This window comes from Rhopilema esculentum, chromosome 11, assembly GCF_057945365.1.
Source record: "Rhopilema esculentum isolate cy_ngs chromosome 11, ASM5794536v1, whole genome shotgun sequence".
Lineage (NCBI taxonomy): Eukaryota > Metazoa > Cnidaria > Scyphozoa > Rhizostomeae > Rhizostomatidae > Rhopilema > Rhopilema esculentum.
This window is the reverse complement of record NC_142825.1, coordinates 4,434,196-4,454,875: the sequence shown is the minus strand read 5'-3', so window position 1 is coordinate 4,454,875 and position 20,680 is coordinate 4,434,196. Positions and strand designations below refer to the sequence as shown.

Below are 20,680 nucleotides of genomic sequence, written 5' to 3'. Positions count from 1 at the left end.
AGTCAGCCCGGGCCCACTCAGCCCGGGCCGAGTCAGCCCGGGCCGAGTCAGCCCGGGCCGAGTCAGCCCGGGCCGAGTCAGCCCGGGCCCACTCAGCCCGGGCCCACTCAGCCCGGGCCGAGTCAGCCCGGGCCGAGTCAGCCCGGGCCGAGTCAGCCCGGGCCCACTCAGCCCGGGCCCACTCAGCCCGGGCCGAGTCAGCCCGGGCCCACTCAGCCCGGGCCCACTCAGCCCGGGCCCACTCAGCCCGGGCCCACTCAGCCCGGGCCCACTCAGCCCGGGCCCACTCAGCCCGGGCCCACTCAGCCCGGACCGAGTCAGCCTGGGCCGAGTCAGCCCGGGCCGAGCCAGCCCGGGCCGAGCCAGCCCGGGCCGAGTCAGCCCGGGCCGAGTCAGCCCGGGCCGAGTCAGCCCGGGCCTAGTCAGCCCGGGCCGAGTCAGCCCGGGCCGAGTCAGCCCGGGCCCACTCAGCCCGGGCCGAGTCAGCCCGGGCCCACTCAGCCCGGGCCGAGTCAGCCCGGGCCCACTCAGCCCGGGCCGAGTCAGCCCGGGCCCACTCAGCCCGGGCCGAGTCAGCCCGGGCCCACTCAGCCCGGGCCGAGTCAGCCCGGGCCCACTCAGCCCGGGCCGAGTCAGCCCGGGCCGAGTCAGCCCGGGCCGAGTCAGCCCGGGCCCACTCAGCCCGGGCCGAGTCAGCCCGGGCCGAGTCAGCCCGGGCCCACTCAGCCCGGGCCCACTCAGCCCGGGCCCACTCAGCCCGGGCCGAGTCAGCCCGGGCCCACTCAGCCCGGGCCAAGTCAGCCCGGGCCCACTCAGCCCGGGCCGAGTCAGCCCGGCGCTCACTCAGCCCGGGCCGAGTCAACCCGGGCCGAGTCAGCCTGGGCCCACTCAGCTTGGGCCCATTCAGCCTGGGCCCATTCAGCCCGGGCCCACTCAGCCCGAGCCCACTCATTGGTTTACGAATTGCATCAAAACTTTAGGACAGTGTACCAAAATTAAGGAAATTCACCATTCTTAAGCTATGTCCCTGTCGACAATCTCCAGCTATGCCTCAATTTTTTCACTGTAGCACCAAAATCCGGTTAAATCTAAAGAAACGTCCATATATAACTGTAACTGTAACTGTAACTGTAACTCGTAACTGTAACTGTAAACTGTAACTCGTGACCGAATGGTCCAAAAACAACATATTTTTTCAAAATAAACCAGAGTCACGTTGCCCCTTTTGGAACGATTTTAGTTAAAATTGTTTCCTCAGCTTTTTGGTACTTCCTAGTAAAATAAAAGTACTACAAGCACATTCTTTGCTTTATAATCTAGATGTTTGTGTAAAGACAGTCTTATCGGCTTTTCTCTCTTCCTGTACGAGCAACATTACTACAGGCTACTTTTCTTCGTGAATAACTTAGGCCATCGCCCCTTATGGAACGACTCAAATTTAGGCATGCATAAAGGGCACAATTTAGGAAAACCGGGAATTATTATCTGCCTTCTTTCCCTCTACCTTTATCATTCGTCAGTATCAAATCAGATTTCAATTGAGCCATTTGTTTTCAAATTCAGGTTAAAGAAAACAAAGCTATCCCCCAGTTTGGTTTTCTTACTTGAATGAGACTTAATCACGTGTCACACGTTCATCCACTCATGAATCACAACAGTAAGCCCGCCGTTCCATTGAAGAAGCCACTAGGCCAATGAAAGTGCTCCTGATAAAAAATTCCGGTGAATGAAAATTGTGCAAGCTATTGTTTGGGTTTCAACGAATATTCCTTTTTGGGAGATAAAGAAACACGTTGTGGGGGTTGGTTTTGTTTCAGCTGAAAAACCGACCGAGGGAATGACCAAGAAAGTTGAGGTGCAGGAAAAAAAAGTGTTGAAGATCTAATGACAACTTTTTCGTTTACATTCCACTTACTTTTAAAATATCCTCCTAGCTTTTAAGAACAAAATGAAACAACAATAATTAGCAAAGAGTTAAAGTAATTTCGTCAGCAAAATAATTTCGCGCGTTTTTTGAAGATAAACAAACCCAAACTCCTTCATATTTATTTTTATTATTGCACAGTCAGAATCCATGAAAAAATCTAATCGTTCCTTAAGGGGAGACGCGACTCTAATCTAAAAATGAAGATTTCAATTCTGAAGTCCATTGTTGAGAAAGATTCATAGATAGAGAGATACATAATAAATGACGTCAACCCGGGACGGGGAATTCGCACACAGAAAATTTCAGCTCAAGGTGTTGAAGTAAAAGCGATGAATTGTGGGACGTCTTCTATTGTGTTTTGGACAATCATGATCATAAAGCGTGACCTGACATCCACCAGTGTCAAAAACACAAACACATTGAAGAACATGGATGTTTTGACAGGCAAGCGAAAAAGGTAACCGTTCGTTTCATTAATGAATTTAGTATAAGGCCTGGTTCAAACGTCGCGCTTCTCATGTGCCGAACCTAACTCGAGAATTAAGTACATGAGGGGCGCGACGTTTGAATCAATTTGGTACGGCAGATTTAATTAGGAGCGGCAGATTAGTTTGGATCGGCAGAGCTTGCCGAGCTGCACGGCTCCAGCACGGCACGGTTTCAAGCGTCAAACTTGTCATGTACCGAACCTAATGCATAATTATATTTAATTCATTTTCTTTCACTTTAATATTTTTTTTCTTTGAGGGCGCATGCGTTTCAAATAAATATTTGAGATTGTGCGCCTTAACCAAGATACTTCATGTAACAATCCTAAAACCCATTTGGCGCGACATGATTAAGTTCGACGTTTGAAACGGGAGTCGCGCTAAAGGTGCTCAAGTGTCGCTCCAAACAGAGTTAGGTTCGGCACATGAGAAGTGCGACGTTTGAACCAGGCCTAAGTTATCCGTTGGTGTTATTATTTTCGTCAGGGCCGTCGAGAGACGGGCCGGGCCCCAGGGCTGGGACTGTCATGGGGCCCCACCGTCGAAGGCTGCAAAAACCTTTTTTGGGTTACGCCCTTAGCAATGCAGTTAGATGGACTGTAAAAGGCACGAATTTTGAAATAAACGCCCCTGAAACACTTGAATTTGTATTTTAAGGTCTTTAACAGAACATGTAATTAGTGACTTTATAAAACAAATCATTAAAACAAATCAGTTTAAAAATCAGAGTTAATTTAATGTTTAAAAAACTGCTTTTCTTGCTTTCCTTATGGCGAAATCCCTAATCTTTTCTTGCTTTCCTTATGGCGAAATCCTTAATTATTTCCCACAATCTTTTCCAGCTGTCGTTCGCTCCCCAACCATCAGGAAAAGTCAATTTCTATTTTGAACCATTATTAATAGTGTGCCCAAACAACCTGCATGGCAAACAATAGAGTGCAGCCTTTGTAGGACTGAAAACAAGCCAGCTTTTTACTACCTCCCCATTTTGCTGCTTCACATTTAGGACCATTGTTGGAAATTTGTGGCCGTCGCAATCTTTGGGAAACTCTGGAGGATGAGGCAAATGACCAATTTTAACAACCTTTTCTAACTCCTTTATCGTTGGAAATCCGGTCAATGTGCCGACATCAAAACTAGATGATCCACTATGAACAGTATCTTGATCTAATGACGAATCAGTAGTGCTTTCTCTACTTTCTGTGGTGTCTTTTTCTCGTATCTTTTTTCCTGCCTTTTCTGAGCACCAGACTTGTGCCTGTAAGATGACATCGCAGGGGTTGGTTGGATCGTGATCCCGCTTAGTGATTTTGATAAAGACTTTTATAGCGTTTGGATTTGTCTTGGTTCTTCGCATGTGCTTCTTCTCTGGTGTACGCCGTGAATGGAAGATTTACTTTTACGTTTATAGGAAGTCCACACAAGGAATAACTAAAACATTTGACCTAAAAGTAGATATATGTAAGTGCAATCGAATTTTTCGGCTTCCAGAGAAGTATATTATGATCGTATCGTCAATGTTCTAATTATAAACCTTAACAAGAACAGGCCCTCATCATAGACCAGCTTGTTGATCCCATGTTGAAAGATTAAATTTCGAATATCAATCGGGTCATGCTAATGCTGCTAATTGAAAACTCATAGCCAAAAGTACATGCAATATTTTCTACGGGCCCCTCAAGGCCCCGGGCCCCCTGGTAACTACCCTGGTTACCCCACCCCCTCTCGACGGTCCTGATTTTCGTACAGGATCTTGCCTCCCTCTAATGATTTCAACCCACATAATACACTGGGGTCGCAAAAGTATGGAAGCGGTAGGGCAAAATGGCGGCTCACAGTGACTGTGACCACGGGCCTCAGCCGACCAATTTCACAATCAGAATTATGAGAAACGATACGTTATGGCGGGAATATGCAGCGATGTTATGGCTGGAAAAATGCTTTCACCATTCCTTCAACTTCGGTTTAAAGAAATTTAATGATCGGTTTGCTGTTTTGAGGGGAGAAATTCAGCAAAACTTTGGAGCATCGCTTCAAAACAATTCTGTAAAAGATTCCCTGAGCATTCATAAAATTTGACCACGAAACGTTACTTTAGGGGTCATCCATAAAGTACGTAGGTAATGTTGCATTAATTGCTTCACTCTACTGATTCGCAAGAGGTTTCAGAAGTGAACCGAATTTCTCAAGAAAAAGAGCATATCGTTTTCGTACATCTTTAATTTTCTGCTGAATTCCACATACAATTGTTACGTGACTCTACGTTGCTCGTCCCTTACCTACACTTCGAGCGACTCTACTCTAACTCTACTTTAGTGTTTCTATTTAAATCTTTTATACGAAATTGCTCCATTTATCTAATAATACTGATTAATATACCAAACTTCTTATCTTACGGTTTTTATTGCAATTTAACCATGTGCCTGTGCATCATGCAGAATGCTCTGTGCATTTATGGTTCCTTATTGTCTGTTTCAACGAGTCTCTTAAATTTACTGTATCTCTAAGTATCTGATTTGGTTCCTTAAACAAACGAATAACTAAAATTTATACGTACTTATAATTTACTAATTTCCCACAAAACATTGAGCACGTTTTCAGCACAGGTAAGCACTCAGAGGGAGGGGGGGGTCGACCAAAAATCGTACACTTGCATAGGGGGGAGGGGTGTAATGGGTATGTAGTGCGTACGCTTAAGAAATTTCTAAACATGAAATTTGAGCCTTGCAAGCTTGCTCATTCATTGTTCTTATGGCAGAGATTTTAATGGTAAGTTTGTTGCATATTTTCATCCTTCCTAAAATCTGCTCTGTTAGATGAACTTGCTATTAAACTATGTAAAAAGCCTTGCCTTTTAATAAAAAGCATCTGCTACATCTGGTACAATAATCTCAATGTTAAAGAATCTGCTTTGATGTGCTTCATGTGATTACATAAATTAGACAACTGCATTAACATATATCATGACAAGGAATGGTCAATATGGACAAATCCCTGAAATCCCCTTGGAAACTCTCAATTATTTGCATTATACCTTGAAACGGGAGGGGTACACGAAAAGTGTACTTGTGCATACAAGGGGGAGGGGGTTCAGGTGTCAAAAAGTTGCTCTCAAACTGCGTAAGTACTTTATGGATGACCCCTTATTGAAGAAACATAAATAAGGCATGTCAAGATTTTCAGCAAACTGCTTAAAGCTTCTTTCTCATGAAAAAATTGTATGTAACTGAGAAAGTTATTTCAGCAGTGCCCTTTAATTTTAACCATTTGGACAAATTTGCGGATGGGAAGAATAGTTGTTTGGAGGACAATAGGTATTCAAATGACATGTGGTATTTTTGCTAATGGAATATCTCTGTTTAAACAATTCTAAATAGCATTCATTGTCACTGGATGTGAAAGATTTGCCAAACAAGAGGAAATTGCTTGAATGCACAAAGGGAGTCAAACTCGAATTTGCTCCACATGTATAAACCCCATGTTCACACTTCTGGTGCGCAAAACATTAGTTGGTTGTAACAACACCAACAGCATTAGACTTATCAGGCCCTTTCCCACCCCAAAATTTATTTTAATTGATTGACCAAATTATTTTTCGAATGATATGCCGATTTTGATATGTTTTAAAGGGTGTTCAGCCTGTTCTTGGAGTGTTCAGTCTTTAAGAAATGACAAGTAGAAAAAACTCAATAGAAGTCAACAGAAGAGCTTTTTCTATTAACAATGCTGTAACCAGTTGTGTGACATTAACAGGGTCACTAACCGGAGTCACTTAAACCGGAGTAAATAGGGGTATGGATGAAATTGAGAAACTTCATATTGCAGAGATTGATGAAATCAGCAAAGAAACATAAACTCAGGTCACAAGTCCATGTGTTTAATAGGATTTTAATATTGAATACCTATGCCTATAGATCATTTTTTTAGGCTAAGAAATTCATAATTTGGGGTTAAATTGTGGTATATCTCATGTCAATGTTTTAGGTACAAAGTTGTAAATTGGGAGCTTTTGCCAGCCCTGGAATCTGAGCCCTCTATGTTCAGTTATGTATGAAACTCTATTCCCTATTGTTATGGGTTAATTTCTTTTGTTCTAAGCATACCATTAAATAGTACACCAAAACAAACAAAAGAAGTAGTTTTTTATATTTTATCCCATAACTATAACCAGAAAAGAACAACGTTTGGGTCTATTGACTGAAGTAAAAAGCCCTTTCAAAATGCCAGATTTACTTTTGTCCCAGTTAAGTTTCTTTCATTTCTAAAAACTCACTTGTATATTGTGAGTAATTTATTGAAGGAAGAGCTCTTAATTGATAAGACTAATCAAGGAGAGAGCATCCTCTACATATTTTTACAATCAATTAGATTTCAAAGAATGCGTTTAGTGCAAGAGACTCATTGGTGTATATGATTTAAAACTGAGAAGCTGTCACTGCCATAGATTCTACATAGTTTGGATTGGTCTATGACATAATGGTATTGACTTTTTCTAACACCTAAGCCCAGAAGAGTCACTCAAACTTTTTATATATGGGGATTTCCATTCACAATTATAGAAATTCACCTATAAAGTATCAAAAAAATTTTACCGACCCAAAATTATAGGCTAAAAAGTGTCCATAAAACCCAAAAATACCAAAATACAGAATCATGTTGTTGAACAAAAAAGAGACCAGTCATAGTAATTTAGACTTTTTCCAATAATAATAAGTTTAAATATATGTTTTTGATATTGTTATGTGCTATTTTGACCCATAAGTATCAAAAGGGTAAATTGTTAAATCAGTCACCCAAAGGTATAACATCACAAGAAAAATTCTAGCCAACAATTATCAGATGGATTCTCCCCATATAGAAAAATTTCCAGTGCTTCCTCCCCCTGGGCACCAAAGCAGAGAAATTAGACCAAGGTTGGGTCCGACATGCCAAATTTTTTTTTAAATTAAGCCTTCTAGAATAGCTTGAAATGCATCCCTAGACTGAAATTTAACAAAATACTATACTGCTCAGAATAGACCATTCAACTTTTCTCAGAAAATCACTGATTATTGATTTTTAGGAAAAATTTGGAAACGAAGGAGTCATGTAAAAACACTAGTGACAGGCATTAGGGAATGAAAGAAAGGGGGACTTTTGGTTCAGAGTGCATATCAATGTGAATGACAGGAAGCTGTTGCATTAATTGAAAGAACTTTACTTCCTGAAATAAAATGTGCATCTTCTTTGTATCAAGAATTTTCAGTAGGCCATGTTTACACATCAAAATGCAGACATTGCAGTGATACAGAAAGTTATCTACTGAATTGATGCATAAATAGAACAAATTGAATCAAGCAGTATATAAACAGTTTGTTATCTTTTTATTTCATGCTCTGTTTCAAAAATAAGTTAAAAAATGGTCAAAAAATGTTTATCTGTAAAAAATTAGAAGAAATGGGGAGGGGGCTTATGCCCCCAGGCCCCCCAGTGGTGCCATGACGGTTTAGGTGGGTAGATTAAAAAAAAACTGCCAAATTTATAAGGAAATGTTTAAAAATAGATGCTTCAATGTTAACACATTAGAAATAACTAAGCATCTAAGGGCAACACTTTGCATTTAATTGCAGGAGTGTAGCACCAATAGTTGCTTGACAGATAGCTAAAACCATTGTATATTGATCAGTTGATTGACCTGGCACATTTCTCAAAGTAACTAACAGCAAATATTTTATTTGTGCAAAAAGATTGAAACTTGTTGTTTCCCCAGGTTGATGCTAAGAAGTAAAGGCAGCCATTCAGGTGACTCTAAGGAAAAAGTATCGTTAAACTCTGCTGGCAACTTCCAAAGTACACCACCCATTCCTTTGAAAGCTGAAAAGACAGAGGCAAAAATAAAAGCAACCAGGTGGCTATGGAATGATGAGATGACCAAATTTCTAATCGTTTGCCTTCATGACTATAAAAAGAGAAAGGAACTTGAGGGTATAGACATTCAATCAGATTTGGTAAACGTGTATGAAGATGTCAGACAAATGATGGCTGCATTGTACCCCCCTGAAAACTTTGGTCTAGTCAAAGTATCCAGCATAACTCAAGGATTAAATAAAAGAGAACATCACAAACAATTCAATATCATACAAGACGAAAAGAAAAGCATCAAACTTGGATATGGGCGAATCAGGGACAAAATAAGAAAGATGAGGCGCAATTTTAAAAAGGCAATCACGGAAGGTACCAAGGCTGAAAGTGGAAGGGTCATTCTCCAAAACTGGGAGCACCTAATGAAGATTTGGGGTGAGTGCCGTTCTGAGATCAAAATAGAGGGAGCAATCACTCCACAAGTATTTATCTTGAATGATAATAACGATGTTGATGAACAACAAAATCATATTCTACTTAATGAGACTGAGGCACAAGGAAGGGAAGTACTAGAGGATCAAATCTTTAATTCAAAAAAGTCTCAACCATCAGAACAATCAAAGGGTGGGTATCTTAGCAACAAAAAACGTGCCAAGATGGACCAACAACTTTCAGCTCAGCAACAAGATATGATTACGATAGAAATAGCAAAAGAAGAATTAGAGTTGACGAAAAATATTGCAGAAAAACTAGAACAATCTGCCAAAAGTTTGGAAAATGTTGTTGAGACAATGGCAAAATCCTTAACAGACTTAAGTAACATCCTGATGTTGCTGTCAAGATCAACAGCTTCAGGACAGAATGCCAAATAGCCAAGCATTGTCATTGCCACCTCAACATCAAATTATCACATATTTCCACTATGACGCACTCAGTAGCAAGTATATACCAATTTTAACTCTTTTTTTAAGGACAATACAGAAAACCGTCACAGTTAACCAACTGGAAATATGATAATGAAATTTAGACTTTTCCTCTCAAAAGCTCTGAAAATTTAAATATTTCATATATTTTTAAATGTTTTTAGAAAATACAAAATTTTTCCTAGGATCCATCTCTTTTATAAAATAAATTGAAAAAACTTATTAATATTATAAAACGTAACCCGAATTAAATTAGTGGTTGGAAATGACAGCAGAATAGAAACACCAGTTATGCTGGGTTACAAAATATTTGAATGGTGAGAGCTGAAAGGCAGATGCTAAGGTTAAGTGACAGTTCGTTTCCATTCAAGTGTACTCCCATCACAGTGGGGAAAACTGATCAAAGTGCAGCTTGCATGAAATCAAAACAAGCCAATTTTATTGGATAATTATCAAATCTATTTTCATCACAACAAAAGTCACTTGGAGATCTCCACTTTGACTCAGGTCATTCAATTTAACATTCAATTGTTAATATATTTCGTTAATGCTTCTTGGTAGACACAGTCTTTACATTTTTCAGTTTTTAAAAAACGACCAAACAAAAATGCTATAAACATGTACTCGTGTATTTTAACGTAATGGTTTTTTAACTTTAATTTAATTCGAAAATGGAAAAACATTTGTAAAAAATCTAAAGTTGTTTTTAATGAAATATTTTTAAAACCAATTAAGAGGACAGTTTCTCCAAAAGTTTTCTTGAAATTTTAATTTCAGTATTCATTCCTCTTAGATCATCGTCCAATTAATTTTATATTGCCAACCAGTTTGATATATTCCAGGATTACACTATTGCCATCTCTTTCTTCTCAACATAAGTCTTCTCTGACATCTGTATCTTGCCAAGACTCAATTCTTCTCCTCTAATACTTGATTTGCCAGGATTGGCAGTTATAAGTACAGGGCAAGGACTTGGACCATCAGCCAAAAAATAAATGCTCAGAAAGCAGGGGCGTCACGACCGAGGGGTGTGAGAAGGGGGTGTCACTCCCCCCCCCAATAGTATCTCAATAGGAAATCATCAATAGGATAAGGAGGATTGCTTTAGTGGATTTGCTTAAAAGCAGGCCTTTTTTTAAGGCTCATTGATAACCAATTTGTGCAGTGATCAATCCAAAATGTGCCATGATAAATGGAAAATTGTGCAGTGATAAATTAGTTGAAACAGCAACATGAAGAATTCATACGACAAAAAATAACGAAAAATAAACAAACAGAACATAACGGTAACAGTACGAAAAGCAAAGCAAACAAATCAACAGTTTCTGGTGTATAATAGGGCCAGGTCGAAAACGCGGAATACGCGGAACACGCGGAAAAGTGAAATTTTGCTTTGAGCTTCTGGAATGGAAATATTTTTTAAAGGAATGAGAATTCCGCGTTTTCGATTTCGAAAGGGGGTGAAAATCGAAAACGCGGAGACCTTTAATAACCAATTATATTTGCTAATTTGATGACAAGCCTTTGATAAAGTTTAACACAGATTTTGTGGCTGCAAGAGTAACTAACGCCAGTCAAACAGGGTTGAACCTGGGTTTTCTCCATTGTGAAAAGGAGCCAGTTTTCTCTGTATCTTTTCGTACAGTGTATGCTTTCTATCAGTAGCGGCGCCACGGGGTGGGGTGGGGGGGGGCTGAGGGAACATGTCAGGGGCAGATACAGGATGTCGAACAGGTCGCACGGGAGACCATCAAATTTTCAGAATTGAGTTTTCGTTTTCAGTAATTTAAATAAGGCAATAGATTTTACCATTACAGGCATCGCGGAGCAGGGGGCTGGAGGGCTTTAGCCCCCCCCTACGTTTTGCAAAAATTCCAAATATTAAGTAATAAACTACCAGTAACGCCTCTTTACATAGGGTTTTAGCCGCCCCCACTTTCTTAAGACCCCTCACTTTCCTCAACGCTCCGCAGTGCCTGCATTTATTTTCCTCCTCAGGGCTAATACTCCCTGGTCTATCACACACCTAACGCTACCAGTGTGTGTTGTTGAATTGGGTATGCGGCGTTGGGTGTGGTTAACAGGCAACGCCTCTGTAAGAGACAAGGGGTAAACCCCTGAATACTACAGCCTTTTAACGACACCTTATTGTTAAAATCGTGTTTGTTTATACACGAATTCCTAGCATTTCAAAACAGAACACCTAAAGCACAAAACTAAATGAACTTCATATTAATGAAAATATATGATTATATTTTCACAGTCATCGTGTTACGTATGTTATTAAATAGATAGAATCATGGAATATATGAATTCGTATAATAGCTACAGTCACAGCTGGGGCAAAAGAGGGGTCGCGGATCGGGCCTCGCTTTGTGTGGTTCAACCCAGGAGCGGACTGGCTAATTTTTTTGGCCCGGGCAAATTTTGATCAAACCGGCCCACAAAAACAGCAATTAAAAAACTCCTCGGAAAATGCAAGTAAATGTTAGTCTGTAAGGGAAACAAGTTTTTGAATTCAGTAGTTTTGTGCATGGGTAAATGCTGGTTAACAGAACATGTTAAATATGTCATTTGCTGACTAAATGGTAAATGAACAAAAATTATAACTCATTGGTTTGACTTTCTTTCTAAATACAGTAACTTATATGTTGATAATGTGATCGTTCTAGATGTCATCTGAAAGGTGTTTTTTTTAAGAACATTAACACGAAGGACTCCAAGTTTGGCTGCGAAAAATTACCACGTAATATATTCATTATATATTTAAAGTAGATAAGCTTCTATCACACTCAACTTGTGACAAATAATTTTCTAATCCTCCGGAAAACCACAATGATTTTCAGCAGCCCAAAAATATCGATTTGTCAATTTCTGACCCCAAAAGAAAACATGGGCACCCCTGTTGAAATGATATCGTGTAACACCATACCCCTGTTGGGCGGGGGTTCCATTTGACTTATGATAGTATATGCCTAATAAATTTACCATAACTTGTATGAGTTTATTGAAAAGAGCAAGAGCAAGACCCTGCTGTCTTTTGTGACGTTTGTGGCTTTTCCTTGATAAAAAAAGCTTTGTATCGTAGCTGAATCCTTTTTAAGTCTCGCAGCTTTTCCTCGCGAAATTTCTGTGCACCACCTTTGTTTGAAGTCTTCTTGCTCTTCCCTTGTTCTACGTATGTCCTCTTCATTGCTTCACATCACAGAGCAAATCGCTTAGTGAACTCTAATTTTTGGACTTTTAAATTTATTACATTTAGCAATAGCTTGTGCTTAGGGAAAAACATGACCAGCTTCAAGCAAAAGCTAGGTAAAAAGACATCGGGGCAGGTTAAAATCTTGCCAGCGTAAATGTTGCGTCGTTTTGCCACCTTGTCCAGTCTTGTTCAGCGATGTTGAATGTTGTTCAGTCGATTTTGAAGGCAGCCAAAAATGTTCAGTGAACAGGATTAAATTTTTTTTTGTTCATAGATGTTGTAGAGAAATGTTCAGTCATTTGCCACCCTAATGAACATTGTCCAGTTCGCGCACGCGCAATTATATCCCATTTTCAAATCTTCAACAAACTTTCCTAGTCAACACCGCGAACGAAATGGAAATAACGTGAAAATTCAATTCGACCAATAGCAGAAAAAGGCATTGCATTAGTAACGACGAGTCTTCAGATCAGATTAGCTTTAGTTCCGATTAGGAAAGCGATGTCAGAGAGCACGAGGACGGTGATTTTGATGAACCTAGCAGTCCTAGCCACTTTTCAATAATACACTCTAATACACCAATTCGACTTACGACCTCGTTTTGGAAATTTCTCCAAACTTAATTATACGACTTTCTTAAGCTCAGATTTGGTTTTATCGTCATAATTTTAGGCGGGATACCATTTTTCATATTGTTTGAGCTTGTATTTTAGATTTAACCGAGAAATGAAGTTTGGAAACTTATAAGGGATTTGACAGCAAAAATCGTTCCGGGGGAAACTTTACCCCCCTAGTCGCCAATCACGGTCAAATCCCTTATAAAGTTTTTATCTTTATGTCGTCATAAAATCAATATCGTGAGCAATATCATAATGAAAACTCACAAGTAGACTAAAATCATTGCTGTCAATCCGAATCTGAGGTAAAATTTTGTACAAAAGAATTTGAAGAATTTTTCAAAATGAGGCCGTAGGTCGAATTGATGTATTCATACGATAACACGGTTAGGGCTATGAAAAGTGTATTTTCAAAGGTAAAGAGATGCCCTGTTGCCAGTTTTCCCACCCGCATTCTTCAACAGGGAAAAAGTTCACTGGACAATGTTCAGTCGTTTTGCCACCACCAATATTTTCTTGATGTCCATACTCTGAACAAGTGAGCAATGTCCAGTGTGTGACCAGTGCAAATGTCCAGTCGTTTGGCCGGGGCTTTATTTATCGCATTGAAACAGGGATGTTACAGTATAATAAGTTGCCAAAAAGGAAATACCGTCAAGAGAAAATATAACAAAATGTCAATAACATGTTCCCTGAAGAAGTGGGCTGCGGTGACAATAATGAATTCATAATTTCCATGGTTTTTGAGTACCCGCGTGTATATTTATTCTTTCCAACAAAGTCTCTGAAAATTCAAGGCAAACAGATCAACGCGTGGGTATACTTTTTGCCTCGCATTTACTTTTTAAGCTAATTTATTTTTTTGCACTTTTATCAACCGGCCCTCAAACCGACCGGCCGATCGCCCGAATAGCCCGACCAGCCAGTCCGCCCCTGGTTCAACCTTGCTTTCAGATATGCTATTGCATGTTTTTATGTTAAGGGGGAAAAACAACTGGTTTAGATCAGAGAATACGGTTAGAATTCCGCATACCCGGAAGCGATATTTTGGGTGTGGCCATAAGATAATTAATTTTGTATGCTGCTTTTATGTGTTTCAACTGAGCGAAGCGAATGAGCTCGTTGCTTGTTACTTGAAGGCAAGACAGGCACAGCGGAGCGTTGAGAAAAGGTAGGGGTCTAAAAAAAGCGGGGGGGGGGGGCTTTGGGGGGGCTTTAACCTGCTCCGCAGTACCTGCAAGAGGCTTAAGTAGCGATATTGAAGAACCCTCAAAAATTTAATATCTCGCAATTGATACAGAGTTTGATGCAGATTTATCGTCTTGCACAGGATAAAAAATGTTTCCAATGTAATGAGCTGCTTGTATAGCCTTTGTAAATTTCCTTCACTGGCGATTCAAACGGTAATATTTGAAGGAAGTTTTGTTTTCCATTAAGTATTTATTAGAATAAATAAAAATTGACTGTATATGGGAACTAAGCTATAACGATAGGTGAAGCGGAGTCTTATAATTTCGTCTACTTGAAACAGAGTTTTCAAGGTTTTGGCTTCCAAATATTTAAAGCCTCATCAAACTGCAGTAACATCAAATATTTTCCTTTAAAATGAAGGAAGTTCGAGTCTAATTTTGGAGCTTGGCGTCTTCATTGGGAGCATCTACCTTGCTTAGTGCCGAAAACAAGCATTTAACGCAGGGTGAAGCAGAACAGCAGTTGGATCAAGGATCGTCTCGATCAAGTTGCGTGGACTGGTAAAATTTTTGGACGGGCCAAGGGGTGGCAAAAAATTCTAATTAAGCAGGCAATGCCCCTGTGCCTCGTTGGCTTAGTCCCTGGAGCAGCATCACATTGTTTCAAAACAGATTTCCCAATTTCAAAAATATTGGGTAAAAATACAAAAATAGAAAAGTATTCACTTTATTAATTATGTGTGAACAAATGCAAAATTCTTATTATTTTGGATTCTTACTATTCACTAATTTAGGTTAGAAAGGCTTAAAATAAAACATCATTTCAGGGTTGGAAATGAGATACTTCAAAAAAGTTGAAATTTTCAGCTTGTTCCACTGACACTTATATTTATACCTTGTGATACAATACATCCACAACTTGAAACAATCTATTGAATATCTTTGAAAATAAACTCTTATATGAATATATATTCAAGAATAAACAATACAGACACAATCACTGACTGTGGCCTTTTCAAGTGTTTTATTTACAGGAAAAGGCCAACTTGTACAAAAGTAAGACTACTCTATAAGAACATAGAAAACAGTACATCAAAACTAACAAATAGTTTTTGGCCAGTTTGACCTTCTTATGAACATATTGTCTGATCTTTTACTGTAACTAGTCTGTGGCCTTTGAATCAAACAGTTAACTGGCATTTGAGTACTTCTGGATTTAGAATCATACAGATGATAGACATTCCCTTGTAACACCCTGTATTGACCTGGGTATTCAGTGAAGTCACCCTCTGACAGTGTTGGCATCTTGCTACTGCTGTTGTCTCTCTGATTTTGGCTGCCAACTATATGCTCATCCTTCAAATTAGTTTCAATTCCATAGTTTCTTATTCTGATATCTTTGAAATTATGACTACTTCTCAAATCCAACAAAGTCTGACTGCTGATTGACAACTCTTGTTTAGTAAACCTATCTATGTCATTTGTAGAGCATGAAGACTTACTCCGCTGACTTGGAAAGTTTGTCACCCTCTGCAGCACCAGTCTTGGTCTTTGATCATGAGACTTTTTACTTTGGACTTTGTCAGCTAGCTTATTTAACTTATTCTCCATAACCCAAGACATAAACTTTTGATTCCACTGCAAATCTTCTCTATTGATGTAAAACAAAGACTGGGTTGTTTCACTAGACTCTTGGTAATCTGCCTGGAGATGTTTGGATGAGGGCAAAGAATGTACTTGTACAAGCAAAACCTTTGTATCTGGAACTGACACAATATGTGCCAGTCTTTGGGGCCCTAGCAGTACTTTTTCACCAACAGCTGGACTATGTTCAAGACTTGCATTTAGACTTCTGCTTCTTAGTAAAGGAGCAGTTGATGGTCTCTGAGACTTTCTTGCTTCATAATACGTAATGTTAAGACCTTTGAGCCCATCTCTAGGTTCTTTGAAATAATTACTGTAAACAAAGAGACTATGTTGCTTTGCCTGTTTGACTTGCACTGTTATTAACTCTAAAAGTCTTTCTTTTGATTTATAAACATCACATTTGCAAATGTGTTCATGGATGTCATGCTCGATATTAGGGTTAAGTGTGGCTGAAGACAGTATGCTAATGACACTCGGATCTTCCAGAAAAATTGTAAAATCTGGAACAAGACAAAATAAATGAGCAATCTCACTAGCAATAACATGGTGATACTTAGCCTCTACATCAATATCACTTTTTCCATAAGCAACTTCAACAAGCCGGTAGTTTAATGATCTTAAAGTATCATAAAGACGGACACTGACTCCTTTAGTTAAACCTTCCAGCTTGATAGCTGAGAAAAGAGTAGATGCTATGTTTGTTCTTGTTTGTAGTTGCAATTTGAGTGTTTCAATGCACATATCAATTTCTTCACCACTCATTCCTATCACCTCCAGACATGATGTCAGCAATACCTTTGGAATGGCAAAAATCAAGGATGAAACAAGCAGCAAGAGAAACATATTTCCCTTCTCGACACAGTTAGTCCTCATCTCAAAACAATGCTGTAGCAAATCATTGGTTTCCAAGCATGATTCCAGATTAGTGTCATCATTTAGATTCTTGCTAATATATTTCAGTCTTCTCTGATCAAGTGCATGGTTGTGCACCTCTTTCATTCCAAAATGCATTGAAAATGATACAGTTCTTCTGCCGTAAATATTGGATGTTGACCCATCTTTCATGAAAGTTGGAACAAACTGGCGACTTGGTAATTTCAGTCTTACTGGTTTTTGACTCTTTGCAGATTTACAAAAGAAGTAATCAACTTTTGCCCTCTCTTCTGCAGTAACCAGCTCTCCATCAAGTGACCAGGCCTTTGGCAAGCATTTTATGACATGCCTGCGATAATTCAAATCCTTCTTCAGCTTAGGATTTCCAAGCAAGTACAATGATATGATCTCAAGATGAGAAATCTTTGACAGCTCCAACCAATCAAGCTGATTTCCTGATGCAATCAATGTACCAAATGATTTGAACTTCTCAAACCCTGCCAGATCCTTCAACTCGTTACAGCTCACATTGAGTTTCCATAGATGTGGGCACATACTAACATCAATAAGAGTATCAATGAAATTACCCTGAAGAATAGCCACTTCAAGATTAACGCAAACACCAAGGCCCTGTATACGTTTGATGTCACAGAATGATAGATCAAGGAAGGTTATACAACCAAGTGGGTCTTCCGTTATGGAGCGCAGGAATGCTTGTGTTATTTTCTGGTAAGGTAGTTTATCTTCTGTTCGTACATGAATCGAACTAGACGACTTACTCCTAACAAGAGCCATTTCTCAAACGATGAAACGAGTTTGTTTACATAAGGATGTAGACTTCCTTGGCTCTCCCGCCAGATTCGAACGGACCCGCTTAATCGCAAATTTCAGGACCTTTCGTGTAAGAATTCAACTGTTATGTCCTCAGTTGTGTTAACTGTTTTAGACGCCTACTTGGTCATCGAATTGTCCGATAATTTTCTGATCCCCACGAGAACAAGAACACGAGCGTCTTTAACCTGGTTTCCTAACAACGACACTGCAACAACAAATTTTGTTAACGCATCTTCAAAGGGAGGTTAAGTTAGCATTGTCGGAACCTTATAATGATTGCAGTTTTAAGCTTTTGACAAAACATTATGCAATTGTTTGGATTATTCCAATACGTGAATTAAATGTAGCGCTATCGAATAAGTCTCCCGCGCTACTAAAATTTTTGAAGGTCTTTTAAAGGCGCGGCAAAAATTTAAAATAACCCTGAACAGCGGAAACTTGCACTGAAGGCTGAACCTTCCGAAACCCATTTTTATGAGCTCGTCCAAAAACAGAGGTCAGAGTTTCAGAAATTATTGTCAACATAAGTAGATAATAGGCGTATAGGTAAGATCCGATTTCCGGGGAATCAAAAACAAAGAGATTTAAAACTAGGGAAAACGGAGCATGTGCCCTCCAAAAAAGTGTCTTTTGGGTAAAATCAGGAAAACATCACGGCCCCACAGCCACCGGCCGGAGGAAGGTTGTAGAAACAAAAGGAAATTGAGAAAGGTGGCCAAAAATTTGGAGGCTTGTGAAAATTTGGAGGTTTGTTATTAATTGACATAGGGATGCTACTTTCTATCTGTTCCAAAATATCTGTAATTGAAAACAAACTACAATTTTTAAAAATGTTTTGGAAAAACAGAGTTGCAAGAAAAGGGGTTGAAACTAGATGAGCACCCCCAACTTTCAGACCACGCCCATTTAATCCACATTAAAAACGAGGAAGGTTTTATAGTAAGATACGCTTGGCAGGAGGAAGATCGACAACTTTTCTGGACTCTGGTAAAATCATACCTTCCTTTCACATTTTTGAAGGGCTTATTTTTGTTCTGAAAAGGCATCTTTGCAGCAATGCCCGATGAATATGCACTTCCATAATTTCTCATCATGTCTTACCAGATAAGAATGGCAACTGCCCTATCCAAAAGGATGAGCATTATCGTGTTACGTCTTCTTGAAACAGGTCTGGTAAGGGTACCTTCAAATTAATGTACCACAACATCTTTCAAATGCGCCCTTCGTCCTTGTATGCTTAGCAGTCTGATATTATTTTCTACGAAGCATAAAAACATTCCTCTGAAAGAATAATTATTAACTACAGTCGGTTAAGACCTATAAGTTTCTAATCGACTGAGAGTGTTCGAGAGTTTTTAATCTTCTAGTAATGGGTTTCTTATAGAAGCAAAGTTTACTTGATGAATAACATGGTATCACGGGAAGCTTTATTGCAATGAAACAATTTAATGATAAACCTTACAACTGAAAATCATTATCAACAACTTCAGGCACATCAGAAAAAATTCATGGGTGAATATGCCAAAACTTAAAATTCCAGAGAAATATAGCTCTTCATGTAAATTCAAAAAATGCCTAATATATAACAAATGGGTTTCTTGCAGGAACACCTAGTTTTGCTTATTCTATTGCGAACTAGTGCATTTTATCTGCTTCCCCGTTGCACAGTTTATTCCAAATGGCTCTACATCCCATTCTCCGGAGCAGAGCTAGGCAATATGGCTGCCAAAAGAGGGGAGGGATGCTTGACTATTTTGCATAGAAAAGGTAACAGTAGTTTGTCAACTTTTCTTGCATTATCATGCTAGTAGAGTTGTCAAGTGATGACGTCACAAAAAATCTATATTTGGAATTTTTGAAATTTGTTCCCATAACCCGAAAGAGCATCATGAAATAGCTCTAAATCTGCAAAATCAGTTGAAGGTGTACCGAATTGGCTGAGATATGTGCAGATGAGCACAGGCTCTGGCCCCAACTTAATGAACCGAGCCAAAATAACAGTATTCTATGGAGCGTCGTTTATGTCTTATATTACAATTGTACCTTTTGTAGAGTGTTTTATAATTTCACATGCTATTTACCCCCATACTACATGGTCTTTAACTAAATTCTAATGACATTATGTTATTCTATGGCATTTAAATAATTTGTTTACCCTTTCGTGTGGCTTTTCAAATTCTCTATAACATATCAAATTCCCACTGCTTATACATTTTGCGTGTCATTACTTATTATATGGCTTTATACTTCGAGTGGTGTTTCCTTTTGTATGGCGTTTCAAATTTCATACGGCGTTTCAAATTTCATATGGCGTTTTAAATTTCATATGACATGATGCATTGTGGAATGATGTGACCAAGATGCATTGCGCTTTGGCGGGAGAATCAAGAACCATGAGTCACGTTGTGCCTAGGTATTGACTTCGCGTATTCAGCTTTAAGATGTCTAGCGAAGATATACGGAAAGTTGTCAGTCACAGGGGCGTCGTGGCTGGAGGTTGCCAGAAAGAAACAATTTCCGACAAAATTTATGAAAGACACATAACCACAACACATAACCTTTGCCTTAGCTGGAAAGGTTTTTAAAATTCTTTTTTATCTTTGTCTCTGTTTCTTCATACTTACTGTGAATGCCCCTGACACCTAGCAACTCTATAGATTGGTAGATTAGGACAAAGGTAGAATAAAGTTACTACCGGAGGCAGCACCATGGTTGCCGCCGAAGGGAAGATTTTTTTATAATCTTAATCATGGGCTCCGACAAAGGTTGAAAAGTGGGGGGCCAAGGGAAAATTTAACATCCAGAACAAAAGATTTTGAAAAAAACTGTATTTTTACTGGCGGACACAAACGACGCTCCATAGTAATCCGATAGCAAATTTCAAATCTTCTATGGGCCATAGCTCACCCGATTTTCGACAAACTTAACTGATTTTGCATGCATGGGAGTATTTCGTGGTGTTCTTTTGCGTTATGTGGTCAAAATTTGAAAGTTCTAAAAATAGTTTTTGTGACGTCACAATTGCGAACTCTATTTTATGTCAAATTCTTTGTGTAAAATTTTAATCTCAAACTTCCAAAGATAAAAAATGGATAGACATAAAGCAAGATGAATATCAATTTATTAAAAGGATGATAAAAA

General features: G+C 39.3%; 2 protein-coding genes across 4 annotated transcripts; one reads left to right on the top strand and one right to left on the bottom strand.

Annotated features, from left to right (window-relative positions):
* The first annotated feature begins 2,070 nt into the window (after positions 1–2,070).
* Positions 2,071–12,205, top strand: LOC135693836 (uncharacterized). Of its 3 annotated transcripts, none has more exons than XM_065212418.2 (2): positions 2,071–2,384; positions 8,165–12,205. In XM_065212418.2, exons 1-2 carry the CDS (start codon positions 2,257–2,259, stop codon positions 9,126–9,128), a joined length of 1,092 nt encoding a protein of 363 aa, XP_065068490.2. In that variant the 5' UTR covers positions 2,071–2,256; the 3' UTR covers positions 9,129–12,205. The 3 variants fall into 3 exon arrangements, with proteins under 3 accessions (XP_065068490.2, XP_065068492.2, XP_065068491.2); XM_065212420.2 differs by lacking the exon at positions 2,071–2,384 and adding an exon at positions 2,403–4,527; XM_065212419.2 differs by lacking the exon at positions 2,071–2,384 and adding an exon at positions 2,403–4,535.
* LOC135694004 (uncharacterized) lies at positions 11,601–20,645 on the bottom strand. Its single transcript, XM_065212632.2, has one exon. It carries the CDS (start codon positions 17,498–17,500, stop codon positions 15,284–15,286), a length of 2,217 nt encoding a protein of 738 aa, XP_065068704.2. The 5' UTR covers positions 17,501–20,645; the 3' UTR covers positions 11,601–15,283.
* Between the last annotated feature and the right edge of the window lie 35 nt (positions 20,646–20,680).

Bases quoted from the DNA above. Each gene is read 5' to 3' on its own strand.
- LOC135693836 (XM_065212418.2), top strand. From the start codon at position 2,257: ATGAATTGTGGGACGTCTTCTATTGTGTTTTGGACAATCATGATCATA. The intron at 2,385-8,164 runs GTAACCGTTCGT...TTGTTTCCCCAG, and splicing joins TTGACAGGCAAGCGAAAAAG to GTTGATGCTAAGAAGTAAAG.
- LOC135694004 (XM_065212632.2), bottom strand. From the start codon at position 17,500: ATGGCTCTTGTTAGGAGTAAGTCGTCTAGTTCGATTCATGTACGAACA.